This window comes from Hyla sarda, chromosome 8 (genome assembly GCF_029499605.1).
Source record: "Hyla sarda isolate aHylSar1 chromosome 8, aHylSar1.hap1, whole genome shotgun sequence".
Taxonomy (NCBI): domain Eukaryota; kingdom Metazoa; phylum Chordata; class Amphibia; order Anura; family Hylidae; genus Hyla; species Hyla sarda.
The window spans coordinates 130,613,541-130,641,071 of NC_079196.1; the positions used below are offsets into that span (position 1 = coordinate 130,613,541).

The following is a 27,531-nucleotide window of genomic DNA, read 5'->3' on the forward strand; positions in this document are numbered from 1 at the left end:
GATTTCTCCCCCCCTCTATATAGATGCGCTGCAGGGGTCAGACCTATATCCATAGGTCTGGCCCCCACAGCGCTTCTATAATCATATGCCGATGCAGTGCCGTGGATTGTAATTCGCCATAGATTGTGATAGAGTGGCTCAGCAGTTTTCCCTGCTCGAGCGCTCCACCTCCATCACATTCTATAGGCTGACACTCGCACACCACCCCCCAACCATTGGTTACTGCGGGGGCTGGGGGGGGGGGGGGTGTGCGCGAGTGTCACGTGACATATTTAATACTCACACATCGCAGCTCACGGCAGTCTCACTTGGGCTATCACAGGGAGAGGATCTCTCCCTGTGATAGCCCGAAGCTGCACGGAGCTCTCATAGCCTCTGTGGTCCGTTTTATTGTCACCCGCCAGCGCCCTCGATCGCCAGCGCTATCGGGATCCCTATGCCCGATAGCGCTGACAACCGCTTGCCTCGCTGCCCGCTGCTCTACTCCCCGTCCCCTGTTAACTCTCATGGAACGGGGCACAGAAAGTAGAGCAGCGTGCGCAGCTAAAGTAGTGCTGCGCATGCGTGCGCAGCTCAAGAAGTACTGCGCATGCGCAGCACTACGCAAATAGCGTAGGTAGGTTGTAATTTAGCATAGTTTAGGCACCACAACTCCCAGCATGCCCAGACAGCTAAAGGCTGCCCAGGCATGCTAGGAGTTGTAGTTTAGCTTAGATTAGACAGCGAAGGGACCACAACTCCTAGCATGCCCAGACAGCTAAAGGCAGCCCAGGCATGCTGGGAGTTGTAATTTAGCTGATGGGACCACAACTCCCAGCATGCCCAGACAGCTGAAGGCTGCCCGGGTATGCTGAGAGTTGTAGTGCAGTTAGGGACCACAACTCCCAGCATGCCCAGACAGCTGAAAGCTGCCCGGGCATGCTGGGAGTTGTAGTGCAGTGAAGTCAGCCCAACTCCCAGCATGCCCAGACAGCTAAAGGCTGCCCAGGCATGCTGGGAGTTGTAATTTAGCTGATGGGACCACAACTCCCAGCATGCCCAGACAGCTGAAGGCTGCCCGGGTATGCTGAGAGTTGTAGTGCAGTTAGGGACCACAACTCCCAGCATGCCCAGACAGCTGAAAGCTGCCCGGGCATGCTGGGAGTTGTAGTGCAGTGAAGTCAGCCCAACTCCCAGCATGCCCAGACAGCTAAAGGCTGCCCAGGCATGCTGGGAGTTGTAGTTATACACCGGTATAAAGTAGTTAGCGTAGTGTTAGCGCGATTTTAGCGTAGTTAGCGTAGCGTTAGCTCAATTTTAGCGTAGCCTTAGTTTAGTGTTAGTGCGGTTTTACAGTTTTTAGCGTAGCATAGTGTTAGTGCAGTTGTAGCGTATTTAGCATAGCGTAGTGTTAGCGCAGTTGTAGCGTAGCTTAGTGTTAGAGCAGTTTTAGTGTATTTAACGTAGCTTAGTGTTAGCGCAGTTTGTGTATTTAGCGTAGCATAGTTGTAGCGTATTTAGCATAGTGTTAGCGCAGTTTTAGTGTATTTAACGTAGTGATAGCGCAGTTTTAGTGTATTTAGCGTAGCTTAGTTTTAACACAGTTTTAATGTATTTAGTGTAGTGTAGCATTAGCACAGTTTTAGCGTATTTAGCGTAGCGTATTGTTAGCGTAGTGTAGCGTTAGTCCAGTTCTAGCATAGTTGGCGTAGTTGTACACGGGTGTAGTGTAGCTAACTTAGTTTTACAGGCAGATGAAGTGTAGCTTAGAGAGTTTAGTGTGGGGTGTAGCTTAGCTTAATCATAAAGTGAAGGGGCTACAACTCCCAGCATGCCCAGACAAACAAAGGCTGTCCGGGCAGGATGGAAGTTGTAGTTTTGCAAAAGTAGCAGAGGCAGTTGCGCTCTGCTACATTAATGTAGTATACGGCCACCTGTATAGATGGCTGGATACGGTGATCACAAGGCCACTTACCCACCTCCGTTCCTGCTCCGTCACTGGACTATTAGCAATGCAGGAAGATGACGGAGCTCGAACGGGGGTGGTAAGTTAGGCTCTCCAGGTACTAACCCATTTTTTTTTGTGTTTGTCTTCTCGTTTCAGATACGTGAATGCGGAGGACTACATCGGAATCGGTGGACTACAACGATGACCTGCATTTTTTTCTTTTCTTTTAATAAAATGGTTAACGAGGGCTGTGGGGGAGTGTTTTTCCTAATAAAAATGTTTTAACTTGTGTGCTTTTTTTCTTTGTTATTACTTTACAGGCTTAGTAGTGGAAGCCGTCTTGTAGACGGAGTCCATTACTAAGTCGGGGCTTAGCGGTACAGGGAAGAGCCGATACCAACAGGCCCAGAGCGCTCTTGGGCCTAGGCGGTAACAGGCTGGCGTTATTTAGGCTGGGGAGGGCCAGTAACAATGGTCCCAGCCCACCGTGGTAACGTCAGGCTGTTGCTGTTTGGTTGGTATTTGGCTGAAAATGAAAAGACGGGGAACCACACACATTTTGTTTTTTGTTTATTAAAAAAAAAAAAAACGTGTGGTTCCCCGTCTTTTCATTTTCAGCCAAATACCAACCAAACAGCAACAGCCTGACGTTACCAGGGTGGGAGGGGACCATTGTTACTGGCCCTCCCCAGCCTAAATAACACCAGCCTGTTACCGCCTAGGCCCAAGATTTGGCGCTCTTGGCCTGTTGGTATCGGCTCTTCCCTGTACCTCTGTGGCGTTGGGTATCGGGGTAATAATTCGGGGTAAGCGCTAGCTGTTTTTGGGGCTAACGCTAAGCCCCGACTTAGTAATGGGCTCCGTCTACAAGACGGCTTCCACTACTAAGCCTGTAAAGTAATAAAGAAAAAAAGCACACACAAGTTAAAACATTTTTATTAGGAAAAACACCCCCCCCACAGCCCATGTTAACCATTTTATTAAAATAAAAGAAAAAATGCAGGTCATCGTTGTAGTCCACCGATTCCGATGTAGTCCTCCGCATTCACGTATCTGAAACGAGAAGACAAACACAAAAAAAATGGGTTAGTACCTGGAGAGCCTAACTTGCCACCCCCGTTTGAGCTCAGTCATCTTCCCGCATTGCTACCATATCCAGCCATCTATACAGGTGGCCGTATACTACATTAATGTAGCAGAGCGCAACTGCCTCTGCTACTTTTGCAAAACTACAACTTCCATCCTGCCCGGACAGCCTTTGGCTGTCTGGGCATGCTGGGAGTTGTAGCCCCTTCACTTTATGACTAAGCTAAGCTACACCCCACGCTAAACTCTCTAAACTACACTTCATCTGCAGTAAAACTAAGTTAGCTACACTACACCCATGTACAACTACGCCAACTATGCTAGAAATGGACTAACACTACACTACGCTAACTACTCTGAGACTATGCTGCGCTCACTACTCTAAGACTACGCTAACAATACGCTACGCTAAATACGCTAAAACTGTGCTAATGCTACACTACACTAAATACATTAAAACTGTGTTAAAACTAAGCTATGCTAAATACACTAAAACTGCGTTTACACAACGCTAAATACACGAAAACTGCGCTAACACTACGCTAAATACACGAAAACTGCGCTAACACTACGCTATGCTAAATACGCTACAACTGTGCTAACACTGCTACGCTAAATACACTAAAACTGCGCCAACACTAAGCTACGCTAAATACACTAAAACTGCGCTAACACTAAGCTACGCTACAACTGCGCTAACACTACGCTACGCTAAAAACTGTAAAACCGCGCTAACACTAAACTAAAGCTAGGCTAAAATTGAACTAACGCTATGCTAACTACGCTAAAATCGCGCTAACACTACGCTAACTACTTTATACCTGTATAAAACTACAACTCCCAGCATGCCTGGGCAGCCTTTAGCTGTCTGGGCATGCTGGGAGTTGTGGTGACTTCACTGCACTACAACTCCCAGCATACCCGGGCAGCTTTCAGCTGTCTGGGCATGCTGGGAGTTGTGGTCCCATCAGCTAAATTACAACTCCCAGCATGCCTGGGCAGCCTTCAGCTGTCTGGGCATGCTGGGAGTTGTAGCCCTAAACTACAACTCCCAGCATGCCTGGGCAGCCTTTAGCTGTCTGGGCATGCTGGGAGTTGTAGCCCTAAACTACAACTCCCAGCATGCCTGGGCAGCCTTTAGCTGTCTGGGCATGCTGGGAGTTGTTGTCCTAAACTACAACTCCCATGTTGGGAGTTGTGGTGCCTAAACTATGCTAAATTACAACCTACCTACACTATTTGCGTAGTGCTGCGCATGCGCAGTACTACTTTAGCTGCGCACTCATGCGCAGCACTACTTTAGCTGCGCCCGCTGCTCTACTTTCTGTTCCCCGTTCCCTGAGAGTTAACAGGGGACGGGGAGTAGAGCAGCAGGCGGCGAGGCAAGCGGTTGTCAGCGCTAATCGGGCATAGGGATCCCGATCGCGCTGGCGGGAGTCAAGTGGATGACAGCGCTATCGGGCATAGGGATCCCGATAGCGCTGGCGATCGAGCGTGCTGGCGGGTGACAATAAAACGGACCACAGAGGCTATGAGAGCTCCGTGCAGCTTCGGGCTATCACAGGGAGAGATCCTCTCCCTGTGATAGCCCAAGTGAGACTGCCGTGAGCTGCGATGTGCGAGTATTAAATATGTCACGTGACACTCGCACACACCCCCCCCCCCCAGCCCCTGCAATAACCAATGGTTGGGGGGGTGGTGTGCAAGTGTCAGCCTATAGAATGTGATGGAGGCGGAGCGCTCGAGCAGGGAAAACTGCCGAGTCACTCCATCACAATCTATGGCAAATCACAATCCACGGCACTGCATCGGCGCAGCGCTATGAATGATAAGTATTCTTTCAGCAGTGCATCGGGCCGGCCGGCTTCCCAGCCAGATGTGCTGCTAATAAATACTTTTCATTCATAGCTCTGCCGAAGGCTTATGATAGCACTGCAGGGGGAAAATATATATATATATGCGATGCTGGGGAAAATACCTATATAAATGCGCTGCAGGGGGAAAAAATATATATGCGATGCGGGGGACAATACCTATACAAATGCGCTGCAGGGGGCAAAATATATATAACCCCCAGCGATTCTATATATCTTTTCCCACCGCAGCGCTTCTATGTGAAAACCCCACCGGGAACCCTGAATGGCTCCTCAGTACCGGCCATTCAGGGCTCCCAGTGGGGAATTTAAAAATGAAAGTAAAATACACCGTATATCGCAGGGGAATAAAGCATGCTACTCTCTCCCCTGTTTAATAACTTCTAATCGCATCGGGTCTCAGAAGTGAGACATGATGCGATCAATCCCTCAGCCCCTGTACTACAACCCCCATCATGGAACAGAATCTGTTCCATGATGGGGGTTGAAGTACAAACACTGATGTAGCCTCCACAGCCACTCCCACATCCAGGGAATTAGTACTCCCATCATGGAAAACATCCATGATGGGAGTAGTAGTAGTCCCTCAGCACTGCAGGAGTCTGTTGATGTCCCCTCTTCTGAGCATGCTCAGAATTAATAACTGATATTATAAACCAGGTGCAAACGGATGACATAAAGGCTCATCTGTTTCCAATAGACTTCAATGTTAAAAATAACGGCCGTTCATTTACCCGTTTCTTGTGACGGAATAAAAATTAGTGCATGTGCCATGTTTTCTTCTGTCACAAATAACGTCCGTTATTCATGACGGGCTATAACGGGTCATAATAGATAAATCAAAAAATCCCATAGACTAATGGGATTTTGTAAGGGCCGTTTAACATCCGTTTTAAGGCTTTTCTAACGGAAGTTTATAATAGGTCTTTTAAGAGCAATTTTATAGTTTGAAAGGGGCCTTACATTCTTAACAAGGCCTCTGAAAAATGAAACAAGCAATATGATTGGTTTTGATAAATCTCCCCCAATATGCCTACTTTGTTAGCATCATAAAGTTGACATGTTTTTTACTTTTTGAAGACATTTGAGGGATTCAAAGTTTAGCAGCAATTTTCAAATTTTTCTCAAAAATCAGAATTTTTTAGGTAACAGTTCAGTTTGATGTGGATCTAACCCCCTTAAGGGCTGAGCGTTTTTCCATTTTTTTTTTTGCACTTTTTTTTCTTTCCTCCATAACTCTTTCAATTTTGCACCTAAAAATCCATATGATTGCTTATTTATTGTGCCACCAATTCTACTTTGTAATGACATCAGTCATTTTACCCCAAAATCTACAGCCAAACGGGGAGAAAAATCAATAAAAAATAATTTTATTTACACTTTTTTTTCCAATGGGAAAAGAGGGGCGATTCAAACTTTTATTAGGGAAGGGGTAAATGATCTTTATTCACTTTAGCTCCCATAGGGGGCTATAACACTGCACACACTGATCTTATACATTGATCAATGGTTTCTCATAGGAAACTATTGATCAATGATTCTGCCGCTTGACTGCTCATGCCTGGATCTCAGGCACTGAGCAGTCATTAGGCGATCAGACAGTGAGGAGGAAGGTAGGGGACCCTCCTGCTGTCCTACAGCTGTTAGGGATGCCACGATTTCGCCATGGCGATCCCGAACATCCCACTAAGCTAACTGGCAGCAGTTTATTTTCATTTTAGACGCTAAAGGGTTAATAGCGCGCAGTACTGAGCTATTAGCCATGGGTCCCGGCCGTTGCTAGGTGCCGGCCCAAACAGCTATGACGCGGGGCCACACTGTGGCCCCTGCGTTATGGTAAGGCAGAGGACTCAGGATGTACGGATACGCCATTGGTCCTTAAGGGGTCTTCATGATAGAAATCCCCCATAAATGACCCCATTATAAAAATTGCCCCCCTCAAAGTATTCAAAATGACATTCAGAAGTTTTAATTAACCCTTTAGGTGTTTCACAGGAATAGCAGTAAATTGGAGGTGAAGAGTCAAAATGTCCAATTTTTACACTAACATGTTGTTGTAGCCCAATTTTTTTCATTTCACAAAGGGTAAAAGGAGAAAAGGCCCCCCAAAAAAGCAGTTTGCTGTCCGGGCATGCTGGGAGTTGTAGTTTACAACATCTAGAGAACCGCAGTTTGGAGACCATTGGTCCCACAGCAGTACCATGTGCTGCCAAAAAGGGGTCACAGACTAATGCTCTCCAAACTTTGGCCCTTCAGATGTTGCCAAACTATAAACTTTCAGCATGGTGCAGTTTGGAGACCACTACACAGTGGTCTGGGCATGCTGGGAGTTGTAGTTTGCATCTGTTAGATGGCCAAAGTTTGAAGATCCCTCACCACTTACCAACTATCTTCTTCATCGCCGCCAGACCTTCCCATCACCAGTCTGCATGCATGCACAGTCGCCCGCACACCCAACGCATCTGATTAATAACTGGTCGTGAAGAGGGACCAGGTAAGTTTAACCTGCGCAATGCCACAAGGCGGGGGGGGGGGGGGGGGGCGATTAAATGAATGCCATGTATATACAGAGGGATGCGCAAACTAACTGCATCACACGTCGTGTATATATAAGCCATTATGCTTGAAGGGGTTTAAGGGGTATTCCAGGGAAAAAAAAAGATATATATATATATTTCTCTCTCTCTCTCTCAACTGGCTCCAGAAAGTTAAACAGATTTGTAAATTACTTCTATTAAAAAAATCTTAATCCTTTCTGAAGTTAAGGTTGTTCTTTTCTGTCTAAGTGCTCTCTGATGACACATGTCTCGGGAAACGCCCAGATTAGAAGAGGTTTGCTATGGGGATTTGCTTCTAAACTGGGCGGTTCCCGAGACAGGTGTCATCAGAGAGGACTTAGACAGAAAAGAACAACCTTAACTTCAGAAGGTCATAAATACTGAAAGGATTAAGATTTTTTAATACAAGTCATTTACAAATCTGTTTAACTTTCTTGAGCCAGTTGATATAGAGATATATATAAAAAAAATTCCCTGGAATACACCTTTAATATTGGAAGTGAATAGTTTAGGTGATGGACAAGATTACACAGTCAGGGTAGTAAATGTTTAACATTGAGCAGCCCACACTTCCTGTCCTCACCGCCTGACTATAATTCAAGCCTATCACCTGATATTCACTCCCATTATTAAAACTATGTTCATACCCATCTGATTTCCCTGAATTGTTAAAATATAAATCCACATAACTCATGAAAGCTTGGGCATATCAAGAAAAAGTAAAAATGTGTGGGAACAGAGTACTCTAAGCTTAATGCTTTAATGATAGTAACTTCTCAATCTGGAATGGCCATAGGTCAACTTTAAATGCATCCAACATAAAGCAATAATAATGACTTACCCTATCTTTCTTTAGATTGGACAGCTCGTCAATAACTACTTTCTGTTCTTTGAACTGTACAGAGAAAAAAATGCCAATTATACGCATTTCTGTAAATACAAATTATATAGCATTGGTTCAAGTTTTATTTAGTAGCTTTATTGTACTGTATTGGAACTAAACAAAAAAAGGGAGGAAAAAAGCAAATTGGACATAATGTCACACCAAACTCCAAAAATGGGCTGGACAAAATTATTGGCACTTTTACTTAATATTTGGTTGAACACCCTTTCGAAAAAATAACTGTAATCAGTCGCTTCCTGTAACCATCAATAAGCTTCTTACACCTCTCAGCCAGAATGTTGGACCACTCTTCCTTTGCAAACTGCTCCAGGTCTCTTACTGGAAGGGCGCCTTTTCCAAACAGCAATTTTAAGATCTCTCCACAGGTGTTCAATAGGATTTAGATCTGGACACATTGCTGGCCTCTCCAGCGCTTTGTTGCCATCCATTTCTGGGTGCTTTTTGATGTATGTTTGGGGTCACTGTCCTGCTGGAAGTCCCAAGATCTTGGACGCAAACCCAGCTTTCTGACACTAGGCTGTACAGTGTGACCCAAAATCCGTTGGTAATCCTCAGATTTGATGATACCTTGCACATATTCAAGGCACCCAGTGCCAGAGGCAGCAAAACAACCCAAAAACATTATTGAACCTCCACCATATTTCACTGTAGGTACGGTGTTCTTTTCTTTGTAGGCCTCATTCTGTTTTCGGTAAACAGTAGAATGATGTGCTTTACCAAAAAGCTCTATCTTGGTCTCATCTGTCCACAAGACATTTTCCCAGAAGGATTTTGGCTTACTCAAGTTATTTTTGGCAAAATGTAGTCTTGCATTTTTATGTCTCTGTGTCAGCAGTGGGGTCCTCCTGGTGTCTCCTGCCATAGCGTTTTATTTTATTTAAATCTGGACACATAGTTCGCGCTGACACTGTTGATCCCTGAGCTTGCAGGACAGCTTGAATATCTTTGGAACTTGTTTGGGGCTGCTTATCCACCATCCAGACTATCCTGCGTTGACAACTTTCATCAATTTTTCCCTTCTGTCCATGCCCAGGGAGATTAGCTACAGTGCCATGGGTTGCAAGCTTCTTGATAGTGTTGCGCACTGTGGACAAAGGCAAATCTAGATCTCTGGAGATGGACTTGAAAACCAGAATTGTGGAAAAATATCAACAATCTCAAGGTTACAAGTCCTCTTTCTGTTGTCCATGCTTAGTGTGGCACACACATACAAACAAACAATGAAAAGACTAAGTGAACTTCTCTCCTTTTTATCTGCTTTCAGGTGTGATTTTTTTTTATATTGCCCACACCTGTTACTTGCCCCAGGTGAGTTTAAAGTAGCATCATAATCTTATTTTTCCACAATTTTGAAAGGGTGCCAATCATTTTGTCCAGCCCATTTTTGGAGTTTGGTGTGACATTATGTCCAATTTGCTTTTTTCCTCTTTTTTTGGTTTAGTTCCAATACACACAAAGGGAATAAACGTGTATAGCAAAACATGTGTTACTGCAATTCTTTTCTGTGAGAAATACTTCATTTTCTTGAAAAATTTCAGGGGTGCCAACATTTACAGTCATGACTGTAGATACGCCAGACTAATAAGCAGACCATGCTATATTTCTATTCACAGACCCATATGAGGGCTTGTTTTAGCGTTACCAGTTGTACTTTGTAATCCCATTTCAATTATTTTTTGTGTAGGAAAATTGAAACGAAAATCAAAATTTTGCAAATTTGGGGGGGGGGGGGTTCAATATGATTAAAATGATACCCATGGTTACATACATTTCTATTATTGTACTGCTTTGAAAAATTCTCAAACTTTTTTTTATACAAAATCAGTATGTTTAACCCCTTAACGACCACGGACGTAAATGTACATCCTGGTTTGGCGGGACTTCCCGCACCAGGACGTACATTTACGTCCTGTGTATGACCGAGAGCATCGGAAGGGTGCTCGCGTCATACACGGCAGGTTCCGGCTGCTAGCAGCAGTCGGGGAACCGCCGGTAATGGCCGACATTCGCGATCGCGCCGATGTCCGCCATTAACTCCTTCGATGCCGTGATCAATACAGATCATGGCATCTGCAGCATTGCGGCACTTTGATTGGATGACCGGATCGCCCGCAGCGCTGCCGCGGCGATCCGATCATCCAGCATGACAGCCGGAGGTCCCCTTACCTAGCTTCGGCTGTCTCTCGGGGTCTTCTGCTCTGGTCTGCGATCGAGCAGAAGAGCACCGATAATACTGAGCAGTGCCGTGTCCTATGCATAGCACTGCACAGTATTAGCAATCAAACGATTTCTATAGATAGTGCCCTATGGGGACATAATAAGTGTAAAAAAAAAAAAAAAAAAAAAAGTGAAAAATACCCTCCCCCAATAAAAATGAAAATTGTCAGTTTTTCCCATTTTACCCCCAAAAAGCGTAATTTTTTTTTAAATAAACATATTTGGTATCACCGCGTGCGTAAATGTCCGAACTATGAAAATATAATGTTAATTCCGTACGGTGAATGGCGTAAACGTAAAAAATTTAAAAAGTCCACAAATCCTGCTTTTTTGTCACATTTTATTAAAAAATAAATAAAAAATTATCTTAAAGTTTTATATATGGAAATGTGGTATCTAAAAAAAAAAAAAGTACAGATGACAGCAAAAAATGAGCCCTCATACCGCACTATGTACGGAAAATTGTAAAAAGTTATAGGTGGTCAAAATAGGGCGATTTTAGATTACTGATTTTTTTTTTTAAGTGGTACAAAAATATAAAAGTATCTAGCCATGGGTATCATTTTAATCGTATTGACCCACAGAATAAAAAACACCAACCATTTTTACCGTAAAGTGTACAGTGTGAAAACAAAACCCTCCAAAATGTGCAAAATTTTGGTTTTCATTTAAATTTCCTCCCTAAAAAATTTCTTTTTGGGTTCGCCGTACATTTTATGGTAAAATGAGAGGTTTCATTACAAAGTATAATTGGTCACGCAAAAAACAAGCCCTTATATGAGTCTGTACATGGAAATATAAAGGAGTTATGGATTTTAGAAGGCAAAAACGCAAAAATAAAATTGGCCTGGTCCTTAAGGTGGAAATGGGCTTGTTTATTAAGGGGTTAAAATTGCCCTTTTTTGACCACCTCTAACTTTCTTATTTTTCCGTATTCTGGGATGTGTGAGGGTTAATTTTTTTTTGCACCATGATCTGTAGTTTCTTTTAGTTCCACGTTTGCGCATATGTGACTTTTTAATCTCTTTAACCCCTTAAGGACACATGACGTTCTCATACGTCTCCATTTCCGAGTCCTTAAGGACACATGACGTATGAGAACGTCATGTGTTTTACCGGCCCCCCGCAACCATCTGGAGCGGAGCCGGTCCCCGATGCCTGCTGAAATCGTTCAGCAGGCATCGGGGCATATCGCCCAGGGGAGTCATTATGACCCCCCATGTCGGCGATGGCCGCAGATCGCTGGACAATTCAGTCCAGCGATCTGCGGCGGATTCCGGGTCAATCGGGTCTCCAGTGACCCGGTGACCCGGAATTATTGGCTGATCGGGGCCGTCAGAGGCGGCCCCGAACAGCCAGAGCCAGCAGGGGTGAGGTGGCACTGGTGCCACCTCACGATCGCCCTGATTCGTCGGCGGGATTACCGGCCGACCAATCAGGGCGCCTGCTGCGGGTGTCACTCCCGCAACCCGCTCCGCCCCTCTTCCGGAGGACGTGAGCGGGTGCGGGACGTGCACCCCGGGTGCTGGGGACCCCGATCCCCGGCGCCCCTGTTGGGATCGGGGCCCCAGGAGCAGCGGCGGCGGCGGAGACGACGAGGGACTGACCTGTGCTGCTGGATCGTTTGAGGTGAGTGACAGCCTCCTGCTGTTGCTTAGCAACAGCTCCCAGCATGCAAAAAGGGCATGCTGGGACTTGTAGTTTTGCAACAGCTGGAGGCACATTATTTCTATGTAAAAGTGTACCTTCAGCTGTTGTGTAACTACAACTCCCAGCTTGCACAATCAGCTAAAGTGCATGCTGGGAGTTGTAGTGGTGCATCTGGTGGTTGCATAACTACAACTCCCAGCATGCCCTTTGGCTGACGGTGACTGCTGAGAGTTGTAGTTTTGCAACAGCTGAAGGCACACTGAGTTAAGTAGCAAACCAGTGTGTCTCCAGCTGTTGCATAACTACAATCCCCAGCATCCCCAGCCAAAGTAGTATGCCTCCAGCTGTTGCATAACTACAACACCCAGCATGCCCTTCCGCTGTCCGTACATGCTGGGGGTTGTAGCTTTTGCAACAGCTGAAGGCACACTGGTTGCAAAACACTGAGTTTGTTACCAAACTCGGTGTTTCACAACCAGTGTGCCTCCAGCTGTTGCAAAACTACAACTCCCAGCATGCACTGATAGACCGTACATGCTGGGAGTTGTAGTTTTGCAACAGCTGGATGTCCCCCCCCCCAATGTGAATGTACAGGGTACACTCACATGGGCGGAGGATTACAGTAAGTATCCGGCTGCAAGTTTGAGCTGCGTCAAATTTTCTGCCGTAGCTCAAACTGCCAGCGAGAAACTACTGTGAACCCCCGCCCGTGCGACTGTACCCTAAAAACACTACACTACACTAACACAAAATAAAATAAAAAGTAAAAAACACTACATATACACATACCCCTATACAACCCCCCTCCCCAATAAAAATGAAAAACGTCTGGTACGCCACTGTTTCCAAAACGGAGCCTCCAGCTGTTGCAAAACAACTACTCCCAGTATTGCCAGATAGCCGTTGACTGTCCAGGCATGCTGGGAGTTTTACAACAGCTGGAGGCACCCTGTTTGGGAATCACTGGCGTAGAATACCCCTATGTCCACCCCTATGCAAGTCCCTAATTCAGGCCTCAAATGCACATGGCACTCTCACTTTGGAGCCCTGTCGTATTTCAAGGCAACAGTTTAGGGTCACATATGGGGTATCGCCGTACTCGGGAGAAATTGGGCTTCAAATTTTGGGGGGTATTTTCTGCTATTTACCCTTTTAAAAAATGTAAAATTTTTGGGAAAACAAGCATTTTAGGTAAAAAAAATATATTTTTTTTACATATGCAAAAGTCGTGAAACACCTGTAGGGTATTAAGGTTCAAATTACCCCTTGTTACGTTCCCCGAGGGGTCTAGTTTCCAAAATGGTATGCCATGTGTTTTTTTTTTGCTGTCCTGGCACCATAGGGGCTTCCTAAATGCGGCATGCCCCCAGAGCAAAATTCGCTTTCAAAAAGCCAAATGTGACTCCTTCTCTTCTGAGACCTGTAGTGCGCCAGCAGAGCACTTTTCACCCCCATATGGGGTGTTTTCTGAATCGGGAGAAATTGGGCTTCAAATTTTGGGGGGTATTTTCCGCTATTACCCTTTTTAAAAATGTAAACATTTTGGGAAAACAAGAATTTTAGGTAAAAAAAAATTTTTTTTTTTTACATATGCAAAAGTTGTGAAACACCTGTAGGGCATTAAGGTTCACGTTACCCCTTGTTACGTTCCCCGAGGGGTCTAGTTTCCAAAATGGTATGCCATGTGTTTTTTTTTTGCTGTTCTGGCACCATAGGGGCTTCCTAAATGCGGCATGCCCCCAGAGCAAAATTTGCTTTCAAAATGCCAAATGTGACTCCTTCTCTTCTGAGACCTGTAGTGCGCCAGCAGAGAACTTTTCACCCCCATGCAAGGTGTTTTCTGTATCGGGAGAAATTGGGCTTCAAATTTTGGGGGGTATTTTCTGCTATTACCCTTTTTAAAAATGTAAAATTTTTGGGAAACCAAGCATTTTAGGTAAAATAAATAAATATTTTTTTTACATATGCAAAAGTCGTGAATCACCTGTAGGGTATTAAGGTTCACTTTACCCCTTGTTACGTTCCCTGAGGGGTCTAGTTTCCAAAATGGTATGCCATGTGTTTTTTTTTGCTGTCCAGGCACCATAGGGGCTTCCTAAATGCGGCATGCCCCCCTAAAACCATTTGTCGCTCCTTCCCTTCTGAGCCCTCTACTGCGCCCGCCGGACAATTAACAGACATATGAGGTATGTGCTTACTCGAGAGAAATTGGGTTTCAAATACAAGTAAAAATTTTCTCCTTTTTATCCCTTGCAAAAATTCAAAAATTGGGTCTACAAGAACATGCGAGTGTAAAAAATGAAGATTTTGAATTTTCTCCTTCACTTTGCTGCTATTCCTGTGAAACACCTAAAGGGTTAATACACTTACTGAATGTTTTTTTGAATACTTTAGGGGGTGTAGTTTTTATAATGGGGTCTTTTATGGGGTATTTCTAATATGAAGACCCTTCAAATCCACTTCAAAACTGAACTGGTCCCTGAAAAATAGTGAGTTTGAAAATTTTGTGAAAAATGTCAAAATTGCTGCTGAACTTTGAAGCCCTCTGGTGTCTTCCAAAAGTAAAAACTCATAAATTTTATGATGCAAACATAAAGTAGACATATTGTATATGTGAACCCAACAAAAATATATTTTGAATATCCATTTTCCTTACAAGCAGAGAGCTTCAAAGTTAGAAAAATGCAAAATTTTCATTTTTTTCATCAAATTTTGGGATTTTTCACCAAGAAAGGATGCAAGTTACCATAAAATTTTACCACTAAGTTAAAGTAGAATATGTCACGAAAAAACAATCTCGGAATCAGAATGATAACTAAAAGCATCCCAGATTTATTAACGTTTAAAGTGACAGTGGTCAGAATTGCAAAAAACGCTCCGGTCCTTAAGGTATAAAATGGCTCGGTCCTTAAAGGGGTTAAAAAATAAAAAAATTGCAGTTGGATGTGACAAAAAAGCCGACATTTATAACTTTTTTTTTACGTTTACGCCGTTCACTGTAGGGGGATCATTAACATTATATTTTTATATATTAAAAAAGTGACAAGTTCTCAAAAATGTGTAAATCAAATGAGTGCGGTTATGTAGAGTGATAGTACAAGGGGTATATAATTATGACCTAGGTATGTGTATAATTGATAGGGTGAATGTGTGATATTCTACAGATTAAATAATATTAGTATCAGAAGATCGTAATTAAATGCAAATATAAATAAAATGGTTATATGTTCCAGTTCAGGATATATGAAGCATTAGTGTTTATTTGGTTCAGTATAGTGTGAATAAATTATATGCTCATGTCCAGGATACAACACATGTCTCAATTATGTTAAAACATACGTTTATTAAACACAAAAAATGGTTAATAGTCACAGAGAGGGCACAGGATCCTTTTGATCCTCTCTGTCTGCATATAATACAGTTACAGTTAATTAGAGTTTAAAATATCCACACAGTATCATCCAAGGTGCTGCAGAATGGATGATAGTCTGTTTCAAACAGTTCAAGGGTAGTATATAGTATATGCAGCAATAGAATGGGCCCACTGGAGTAATGCACAATAGCATAGTAGTTGCCATCTGAAAATGTCAATACTGTCCCCCTAGAAGGCACTGGAATACACAAATTGGTGCTTACCAGCAAGCACTGGAGTGCACAGTTTCTTGCCCACCAGCTGACCATTGTAGCGGAACCTTACGCTAATAGTCAATCCTATTGACATGGCGGCCGCAAACAAAGAATATGGGTACTCCTGGCGACCGCAAACAAAGAATACGGGTACTCCGTTTCACACACCTGACCTCTGGTCTGTAAGTAGCTGAGATGATGTTGTCCTTCGCTTGAGAATTCCGGTGTTGCTCGAACATGTGCTGCGAAGTCTGCATGCCGACAGACAAGTCACACACGTGAGGGATTACTGAGGAAGGACCTAGGGGGGTCCAAAACGCGCTTGTCAAGCACTACCATACATCTACTATTCAATTTTGCCTTTTGTGGCTACAGACCAGCAACCAAAGCATTCGTACTGTGTCATCAATACCAGCCACCCACTGTATCATCGGAGCGCGCGCTCCTCCACGAGGACCTACAGCATTCAGAGAAAGGCTTCACTCACATGTGTGACTTGTCTGTCGGCATGCAGACTTTGCCGCAGACATTTGAGCAAAGCCGGAATTCTCTACAAATTCGGACCAATTATACACATACCTAGGTCATAATTATATACCCCCTTGTACTATCGCTGTACATTACAGCACTCATTTGATTTACTAATTATCGAGACCTTGAGAAGGTATATTATATTTTTATAGTTCGGACATTTACGCACGCGACAATACCAAATATGTTTATCTTTTTTTATGCTTTTGTGTATTAATATGGTGAAAGGGGGAGATTTAAAACTTTATTGGGGGAGGGGCTTTTTCACTTTTTTGTTTTGTTTTTTTAAACACTCTTAGTCTCCATAGGAGACTATTTATAGCAATCATTAGATTGCCAATACTGTTCAGTGCTATACATAGGGCATAGAAAAACAAAAGAAGACAGGAGTGCTTCCATGTGCAGGATCATCCATCTCAGTGTAATGAAGGAAAGGTAAGTGTTACGCTCATCTTTATTCGTTGTGCAAACGCTCAAAAGAGTATAACGGAGACTGCTGGTAAGGCTTCTAGGCTGCCGCAGGCTTCCCACGCCGGGAAGGCGTGTATACGATCAAAGACGAACACAATGGGGATTTTTGGGAAGTGTTCCCGCGCTGCCAAAATCTTTAGGTAAGGAAGAAGTCACTATTATCAGTTAAGATTTTACTAAACAAACAACGAGTTTCAAGGCTGAGTCAGCCTTTTCATCAGGCCTTATGAAAAGGCTGACTCAGCCTTGAAACGCGTTGTGTGTGTTTTGTAAAATCTTAACTGATAATAGTAGGGCTGCAACGATTAATTGATGTAATCGATTAAAATCAATAACTGGATTTGTTGTCGACGAATCCCGTTATCGAATAATCGCCCGATTCGTTGTCTGGCGGCAGTGAATGAATGAATGAAGCCGACATGTCTCTGCTGCTGCCCTACTCCTAGTGCAATCAGCGCATCGCCGGTGTGAGGTGAGATTTCCGAACGCGCTAGGAGCAAGGCAGTGGTGGGGACATGTCGGGCAGCGGCAGCAGGGCCCCCCTTTAGACCGCAGCCCCCACCCTTGTAGACAGTTCATCTACAGCTGGTGTTGCCGCTCCACTGCCCCGTTCTCCCGTCCGCATCACGTTGTGCTATGGAGGACCATGTGACATACACGTCACTCCACCTCCTCCCCTGCGCCCGGCGTAACGTTACGAAGGAAGCAGAGTGATGTGTGTGTCACATGGTCCTCCATAGCATAACGTGATGCGGACGGGAGGACAGGGCAGCGGAGCGACAGCCCCCGACAGAGGACAGCTGCAGATGAGCTGTCTACAAGGGTGGGGGCTGCGGTCTAAAGGGGGGGCCTCGCTGTCTAAAGGGGGTCTGTAAAAGCAATGGTCTGCAGTCTGCACATACACATGTGTATAGAAGTGCTATATAAAAAAAAGTAAAGAAAAAAAATGTTAATTTACTGCTCCCCCAATAAAAATGAGCTCCCCTTTTCCTATTGCTATACAAAAAGTTAAATAATTTTTTCTTTTACATATTTGATACTAACTGTCTGAACTATTAAAATATTAGTGAATCATTAACATTTTCTTTTAATAGTTCAGACAGTTACAAGTATCAACTTTACGCTGGTTTCTGTAGAGGATTATTAACCCCCTAAGGACTCAGCCCATTTTGGCCTTAAGGACTCAGACAATTTAATTTTTACGTTTTCATTTTTTCCTCCTCGCCTTCTAAAAATCATAACTCTAGACTAGTATGAGGGCTTGTTTTTTGCGCGACCAGTTGTCCTTTGTAATGACATCACTCATTATATCATAAAATGTATGGCGCAACCAAAAAACACTATTTTTGTGGGGAAATTAAAACGAAAAACGCAATTTTGCTAATTTTGGAAGGTTTTGTTTTCACGCCGTACAATTTATGGTAAAAATGACGTGTGTTCTTTATTCTGAGCGTCAATACGATTAAAATGATACCCATTATTATATACTTTTATATTATTGTTGCGCTTAAAAAAAACACAAACTTTTTAACCAAATTAGTACGTTTATAATCCCTTTATTTTGATGAGCTCTAACTTTTTTATTTTTCCGTATAAGCGGCAGTATGGGGGCTCATTTTTTGCGCCATGATCTGTACTTTTTTTTGATACCACATTTGCATATAAAAAACTTAATAAATTTTTTATAATTTTTTTTTTAATAAAATGTATTCAAAAAGTAGGAATTTTGGACTTTTTTTATTTTTTTTCGTTCACGCCGTTCACCGTACGGGATCATTAACATTTTATTTTAATAGTTCGGACATTTACGCACGCGGCGATACCAAATATGTCTATAAAAAATGTTTTTTACGCTTTTTGGGGGTAAAATAGGAAAAAACGGACGTTTTACTTTTTTATTGGGGGAGGGGATTTTTCACTTTTTTTTTACTTTTACTTTTACATTTTTTTTTTTTACACTTGAATAGTCCCCATAGGGGACTATTCATAGCAATACCATGATTGCTAATACTGATCTGTTTTATGTATAGGACATAGAACAGATCAGTATTATCGGTCATCTCCTGCTCTGGTCTGCTCTATCACAGACCAGAGCAGGAGACGCCGGGAGCCGCACGGAGGAAGGAGAGGGGACCTCCGTGCGGCGTTATGAATGATCGGATCCCCGCAGCAGCGCTGCGGGCGATCCGATCGTTCATTTAAATCGCGAACTGCCGCAGATGCCGGGATCTGTATTGATCCCGGCACCTGAGGGGTTAATGGTGGACGCCCACGAGATCGCGGGCGTCGGCCATTGCCGGCGGGTCCCTGGCTGCGATCAGCAGCCGGAATCAGCCGCGCATGACACGGGCATCGCTCCGATGCCCGCGGTTATGCTTAGGACGTAAATGTACGTCCTGGTGCGTTAAGTACCACCTCACCAGGACGTACATTTACGTCCTGCGTCCTTAAGGGGTTAATAATGACAACAACCGGCGTAAACGTAAAAAAAAAAAATAATTTAATTGCTGCTGTTTGGTCACATCACATGCTAGAAACTTAATATGGCCATTGTACATAGTTTTTCAAGTAGAATCAGCTGAACCCATTTTTTTGGCATCTTGACATTTTTTCCGATTAATCGATAAAATAATCGACAACTAATCGATTATTAAAATAATAGTTAGCTGCAGCCCTAGATAAGTGATTTCTAGCTTACCTGGAGATTTTGGCAGTGCGGGAACACTTCCCAAAAACCTCCTTTGTGTTCGTCTTTGATGCATAGGGCATAGCACTGATTAGTATTATCAGCGATCTTCTGCTATGGTCTGCTGGAAGGCAGATCAGTGCAGAAGACCCAAGGAGACGGACGGAGGCAGGTGAGTGGACCTCCATCAGATCAGCCATTTTAAGTGCTCCACTGCCACAGATGCTCTGATCTGTATTTATCATGGCATCTGTGGGGATAATGGCAGATATCAGCGCGATTGCTGATGTCTGCCATTACTGGCGGGTCCGCGGATGCTGACAGCCGCCGGGGACCTGCCGCCAATTAAGCGAGCGTAGCTACTGCACTCGCGCCACAGTCGCGCCGTAAATGTACGGCGCTGTGTGCGTAGTGATGCTATGCAGCGCTGTACATTTACGGCGTGTTTCCTTATGGGGTTAAAATTGTCCTCTTACATCCCATAGTTCCTTGTTTGTAAGTGTAAGGTCACTTTCCTCCCTCCTACTCATCAACCACCTCGCCCATTAAAACACAAATTAGCTGCTTTCCATTTAAAAGACCAGCGTTTTCTAGTCATGGTGCATCCAGCTGTTGCAAAAATACAATTAGTTGCAGAATGATCTTTCTCCCACCCAGGGGGTCATTCCTACGTTACAGCAGGACAGGCTCCCTTTGCACACTTTACTAGTGATGTCATGACTTGGTCGCACTGCAACCTTGGAAATCCTGAGACCTGAGTAATTTTGTATGACGTTAAAAATAAATATTGGGGCGAATCACAGAAGAATTGCAAATCCGTCATCAAACACAGGTACAGACACTAGATTATGAACTACACTAACTCTACAGCCCCTGTAGCATAGTCAAATAAAAATCCTGAAATACCCCTTGGTAAAGGGGATTGGTAAAGGCTACCACTTTAAATAACTTTTGGTCAAATATTTGTTGTCTATCCTGCCTCCCCAAACAAATGAACGTTTGGAACGGGCAAACACTCATGTTTCCTTTATAGAAAGAGGTGCAGCTAGACAGCACTATCCCCCAGCTCAAAGACCAATAGGTTTGGGAAGTGAAAAGCCAACATGCCCAACCCTTCTCTCCACTGACATCATCTGTTGGGGTAATCACTGGTCAAGGGGGACATCACTGCAGTCTGAGGGCTACTTAATAGGGGGGATTCTGTACTTATCTTCTGAGGGCTTCTTTCTGTTAGAGATGGGGGGGGGGGGAGGGGGATTCCCTACCTACTGTTGGCTTCTAACTTATAGGGGGGATTACCCCTACTGGTTCATATCTTAATTATGAGCGTCAGTGAAGGCCCCCCATGTTCAACTTTCACCTAAGGCTTCACAAAGTCTTGAGGCACATCTACTGTAACATTATTTAGAAAAAAAAATAAAATGATATATATATTTACATACACACATATACATCTATATCTGGGGCAGGGGCAAAATAGTTATATAAAAAAAAAAAAAAAAAAAAAAAACACACACACACACACAGAACCCCACCACTATATTTATTTGGCTTGGCCTGGTCCCCCACAGCTCCCATTTACTTTTGTTTTCAGCATATTGCTAATGGGAACCTTATAGGTCAGTGGTCTTCAACCTGCGGACCTCCAGATACTGCAAAACTACAACTGTCAGCATGCCCGGACAGCCAACAGCTGTCCGGGCATGCTGGGAGTTGTAGTTTTGCAACATGTGGATAAGGTTGAAGACCACTGTTATAGGTAATTACAGGTATTGGTTATTATAATGGAAACCTACAGGAATTCCAACAATTCTGTTTACCATAAACCCTGTAGATTTCAATTGTAACCAAATACCATTCAGTTTAGCAGCACAGAGCGGAGTTATGGGGGCACAGCATGTGCAGCCACCCACTTCTAGCCTTCGGTGGGGCCTTAGTACCAGAGTCCTAGGACACAAGAAGACTTTGGAGGCGCCCTACAATGCATGTCTAGTTAGATGCTGGCCAATCACTGCAACCAAAAAGCCTTGGCTGTCCTATTTATTCTATCTGGCATAGTTACAGCAGAAAAATCATGTCAGCCTTACCTTTGCAATAAACTCCTCTTTCTCTTTGTCTGTCCAGCTTATGTAGTTTACCATCTCCCCGGAAGACATTTTCACAACCTATAAAGAAACCAGGCCAGCGTAAAATACAATTCTCTAGGATTGCACTATAGACCCACAGTTTATAGAGAACAGATCACCACCTCCAAGCCGACATGATTCCAGTCGCATACACGTACGGTAGTGCTCACTAGAACCACGTGTCATGTGGGCGGGACGTCCTAATCACTTCCGGTTTCACTATAGACAAACACATTAGGGCGCCTGCTATACCGCCTGTCATATCCTGGACTCCTGGAGCAACGGCATGGCCTGACAAAGAAGAAACACATACATACCGTTAAAAACGAGATAGAGCAGTGTTTCACATCCAGGGTGCCTCCAGCTGTTGCGAAACTACATCTCCCAGCATGCGTGGACAGTTAGACGTCCGCGTATGCTGGGAGATGTAGTTTTGAACAGCTGTAGACACCTTGGTTGGGATGATATCGTTCCCCCGATGGTCAGATCCTGAACGATCGGAATATCAGTTTTTTAAGAACCCGGTTGTTTGGTCATCAGTCTCTCATCTGCGTTTTCCCCGTGTGAAAAGATCTGCTCCTCAATTCTCTCGTCATTTACCTCATGGTGATATATAACAGTAGCATCCTAAAGAGTGCAAATGAGAATGTGCGCCCCACATTATCCAAATAACTTGGAGGTTTGTTCACTTTCATTTGGGGTCAACATTGTTGTGTTTAAATAACAGCACAAAAATATGCTGCTGCATGTTATAGTGTAAAAAAATAAAAAATAAATAAAGAATAAATGTGAAAAAGCCCCTCCTAATAAAAGTTTGAATCACCACATTTCTTATGTTTTTAAATAAAATAAACGTGATATCACCACGTGCGTAAATGACGGAACTATTAAAATATAATGTTATTTGAATTGCACGGTCGATGGCGTACAAGTAAACAAATACCAAAGCCCAAAATTGAGCATAAAAAAATTCATAAAAGTGATTAAAAAAGTTATAGGGGTCAGGTAGTTATAATTGTGGTGCATGTAGGTATAATTTTCATAAGTAGTAAATAAGTAGTAAAATAAAATCAAACTTACATAAATTGGGTATCCTTGTAATCGTATGGACCTACAAAATAAAGAAAAGATTTTCACCAAAAAGTGCACTGTGTAGAAACTGTAATTTTAATTTTGCCAATGATTTTGTTATATGATTGATGTCATTACAAAGTACAATGGGAGATGCAAAAACAAGCTCTTATATGGATCTGTAGGTGGAAAATTTAAGGCGTTATGATTTTTAGAAGGGGAGGAGGAAAAAGCAAAAGTGCATAAACTAAAATTGGCCTGGTCCTTAAAGGGGTATTCCTCCCATAGACATCTTATTCCCTATCCAAATGAAAGGGGATAAGATGTCTGATTACGGGGGGATTTTGATTGCCGCTGGGACCCCCGCAATCTTCGGTGCAGTACCCAACATTTTGTGCCAGGCTGCTGCTTCAGTCTCGGAAACCTGAAACTCCATACATGTCAAAGGTTTCTGAGACTGGAGAAGCAGCCCGACACAGAATGCCGGGTGCTGCACGGAGATTGTGGGGGGTCCCCCATGATCAGACATTTTATCTTCTATCTTTTGGATAGGGGATAAGATGCCTATGGGAAGAATACCCCTTTAAGGTTAAAATCGTGCTGTGAACTCCAAAGAAATTATTGCCCCACAAAATTCTTTTCAATTTTGCCTTGCATATATATATTTTGTCTGGCTCTGTGAAACATATGAAAAGTACATCTTGTCCCACAAAAAATAACCCCTAATACAACTTTGTCTGTGGAAAACAAAGTTATGGGTCTTAGAATGTGAGGAGGGAAAACAGGCTACAATGACCGTGACAACGGTAAAAAGGCAGGTGCGTTAAGGCGCTCTCCGCGGGATGGCTAGTCATCCACTTGGTCAAATGGAACGAGCACGGTTTAGGAATATAGAAAAACTGTTTATTGTAAAAACAAGGATGAACGGACAATGCGTTTCAGGGGGCGGGAGCCCCTCTTCATCAGGTTCAGTGATTGGAGACAGAGAAATAACGTCATTTATATATGAAAAAAACAAACACGAAAATCACAGTATTCGGAGTTATATAAATATATAATTTTACACATACAATGAATCAATAAATTAATAACAGATATAGACAGGGTTTAAAATTGCTTGCGCAATAAAAATTATAGACATTTCTAAAATAATGGGTATTTCATTTCATTAGTGAATGGATCGTATTCACAACTTGTGGAATGTATATGACATGAACTAACTGAGAGTGCTGGCAACCTAAAAGTGCTGACAGTCAAATATATCGCTACAGAACCAAACAGGTTCAGCAGGATGTGGGAATCTGGATTCGGTCTTAAAGGGGTACTCCGGGGATTCGGTCTTAAAGGGGATAAGATTCCTGATCGCTGGAGTCCCGCCGCTGGGGACCCCCGGGATCTTGCATGGGGCACCCCGTTTGTAATCAGTCCCCGGAGGGTGTTCGCTCCGGGTCTGATTACTAGTGTTGCTTGCGAATATTCGCAATGCAAATTTTATTCGCGAATATCGCATATTCGCGAATATAGCACTATATATTCGTAATTACGAATATTCGTTTTTTATTTTTTTTATCACAGCACACATCACAGTGATCATCCCTCTCTGCTTCCAGCTTGTGTGGTGTAAAGAAGGCTCTAATACTACTGTGTGAGACTGGTGTGCGAATTTTCACCTATGCGAAAATTAGCATATGTTAATTTTCGTATATGCGAATTCTTGTATATGCTAATTTTCGCATGTATTAATGTTCGCATACGCAAATTTTTGCATATGCAAAACTAAAACTAAAATATTACGAATATGCGAATATTCGCGAATATATTCTATGCTGATTTAGCCTTTGATGTAGTTGTTGGGAGGTCCGTCCTACATATTGTTTCCCACAACAGCGATTGAACAGGTATATTACAAATCTGGATTGGCAGATCATGTGGAATTTAACAAGGAATATTTCACCTGCATGCATCCTGGAGAAATATAAGCTACCATCTTTGATAACTGTACAGCAGAGACATCTCGTCTTTTGACACCTATAGATGCCTTTTGTGAGTGTGATGCTGATTCTGATTTCTCTGTTCTTTGTCTTTTTTAACAGACTCGGTGCAACAATATTCCTTCAAGATGGTACTCTACTGAATGTCAATTTCAGTTTGGAGGGTACTAGATCTTTCAAGTACGGATCACATTTCAAGAGATTCCAATGTTTATTTAAGATGTTTTTGATACTTTGGTGTCTCATCGAGTAGGTCGTAATAAAATTAGTGTTATACTTATCTGATGATAGTTGCTCCTTCATTCTCACTTGTTTCTTTCTGTTTTTCTTTTTCAGGCATTGTACTTTCAACATGACCAAATGAAGAGCTGGATCCCAAAATAGATGACAGACATTCATCCTGGGTGAGTACTCTCGCTCTCTGGTAGACATTCTCCACTAGGGTTCTGGGATACCCCTTGGCCGAAAAGCGGTTTTTCCAAATTTTGGCTTGTATTGAAAAGGTATTCTCATTGGTACAGTTCTTCCTAACCCGTTGGGAATTGGCCATTGGGAATATTCTCCTTCCACTTGTGAAAATGGCCACTTGAAAATGGAACATAACTGTTAGAATCAACAGTTTAATTTTTTTTAGATGTTATTATTTTATTATCATGATGGGAAATTAGTAGATCAAGGAACTCTATTGCGGCCTCTGACATGTTGGGAATAAGAGTAATTCCCCAGTCATTTGCATTGATTTCCCGTATTACTGTTTGAATTTGTTCTATGGTTCCTTTCCAGAGCACGAACAGGTCGTCTATGTATAGACCTGTTTTATTTATAGACCACCGCGTGCTCCTGGAAAATTATGTTATTAACTATAAATTTCACCTCAAATCGTCCCATAAATAGTTTCGCATAGGGGGGAGCGACTCTTGTCCCCATCGCAGTCCCTCTTGTTCGTTGCACGGTCACCCCATCATATGTAAAAAAAATAAAAATAAAAAAAATCTAAATTAAGTCTCAAACACCTCATTAGAAAAGTCATTCTGGGGTCAGCTTCTAAAAAAGATAAGGTGCTTTTTAGTCCTAGATCATGTTTAATGTTTGTATAAAATGCTGATACATCCATTGTTATGAGAAGCATGGCTTTCTCCCATTTAAAATCTTTCAATATTGTTATTAATTGATCTGTGTTCTTCAGATAACTGGGTAAGATTTGAACATAATTTTGCAGTATTAAGTCTAAGTATTGGGAAATATTACTTTTTGCACTGTTGACTCCCGAAATGATCGGTCTGGTGAGGGGCATTTTTGGTCTTTATGCACCTTCGGCAGGTGATAATGGAAGGGAGTGGATGGATTTTGGATCAATGAGAAACTTTTTTCTTTTTTGGTAATTACATTCTGGGATTAACCTTCATCCAGTAGAGATAAAATTTCTCGTTGTAATGCGGGGTCTGTCCCAACACGTGACCACCAAACATAAAGGGATAGAAAATCTGCTCTCCATCATGCCAATAAATTACATTCCTGAATATGTCTAGAACCGCTTTGAAGCTCTTGTGAAGAAGGAAAAGTATTGGATCTACTGCCTACAATCACTACAGCTGTATTGTTTGAATGAAGCGACCGAATTGATCTGATAAGTAATGTCGCATTATCCATCATGTGTGATGTAGTTCAGTTTCCAACAATAATGACTCACTCGTGGAATACCATCTTGCTATTTCCCTTATTTTCAGCTTTGAACAGTTCAAGAACAGTTTCCAACATTAATGATTCACTCGTGAAATACCGTTTGGCTGTTCCCTTTATTTCCAGTCTCGAACAGTTCAGGAACACAAATCAGTGAATTCCCTGAAGTGGTGAAGAGATACCAAAAATAGGAAGATATCCGACAATTAACATCTCAAATCACCCACTACAGTAATTAGAGGTTACATATTATTATGCTTTATAATAAGCTTCAAGAGATACTAGAAGAGGTAGATAGATTTAACTGGATACCCTCGGAATAGTTACATATACATATCTAAAATATTTTCAACAATGCTATTAATAGAACTTATCCTTTGTATGAATCTACTAACATAATAAGAAAAATTAATAACCATTTTCAACATTATGCTAGAAAATCATCCCATATAAATTATTTTCTTAAAGGGGTACTCCGGTGGTTAATTTTTTTTTACTATATGGCATCTTCTTTGTAAGTTTAGTTCTTTTGCAATATACATGTGTTATATGTTTTGGCAGCATGTGTGTGTTTTTCTTACCTGTTTGTTGGGCAGGAAGTTCTGTAGTTCAGGGTGTTTTCTTTTACTGTTGTCCACAGTCGGCCATGTCCTGAGTCTGAGGTGGACAACATGTCATAGCTTTTTTTTTCTTTCTGTCTGCATGAGATAAATAAGCCACGCCCCCCTAATCTCATCCAGCTGAGTACACAGCTCCTCCCCCGACGCTGTATTCTAAGGATGCAGGTCTGCACAGGAGAAGGAACACAGATAAGATAAGTGTGTTATCTGAAGAGGAGGATGACAAGGTGCACGGGCTGGGGATGTATGGACTGCAGGGGAATAAATCTCATACTGGGAATGATCTCTATATGTGAAGGGGGAGGGGGGACTCCTGAATGACACATGCTGGGAGTTGTAGTTCCTGTTGTGTGTGTGTATGCTAGTGTTTACAAACCAGTGTGCCTCCAGCTGTTGCAAAACTACAACTACCGGCATGCCCTGACATACTTTGGGCATGCAAGGAGTTGTAGATTTGCATAAGCTGGAGGCACACTGGTTGGGAAACACTGTTCTAGCCTATTCAGCATACA

General features: G+C 42.8%; 1 protein-coding gene and 1 long non-coding RNA gene across 6 annotated transcripts in view; one reads left to right on the forward strand and one right to left on the reverse strand.

Annotated features, from left to right (window-relative positions):
• The window catches only part of LOC130284827 (asparagine synthetase domain-containing protein 1-like), a 97,801-nt gene extending 75,723 nt beyond the window's left edge, over window positions 1–22,078 (reverse strand). The window contains exons 1-3 of one of the 5 annotated variants that reach the window (XM_056535664.1): window positions 21,975–22,078; window positions 21,619–21,696; window positions 8,287–8,340 (exon numbers count right to left, since the gene is read on the reverse strand). In XM_056535664.1, coding sequence (XP_056391639.1) covers window positions 8,287–8,340; window positions 21,619–21,687 — 123 coding nt within the window. In that variant the 5' untranslated portion in view covers window positions 21,688–21,696; window positions 21,975–22,078. Of the gene's footprint in view, window positions 1–8,286; window positions 8,341–21,618; window positions 21,702–21,779; window positions 21,918–21,974 lie in introns of those variants that run through there. The other 4 variants (XM_056535663.1, XM_056535662.1, XM_056535660.1 and 1 more) reach the window with 4 other exon arrangements.
• Window positions 22,079–22,196: 118 nt separating this feature from the next.
• LOC130284829 (uncharacterized) lies at window positions 22,197–26,862 on the forward strand. Its single transcript, XR_008847154.1, has 4 exons — window positions 22,197–22,336; window positions 24,822–24,899; window positions 25,056–25,123; window positions 26,447–26,862. It is a non-coding gene; the product is annotated as an uncharacterized LOC130284829 (long non-coding RNA).
• Window positions 26,863–27,531: the final 669 nt, after the last annotated feature.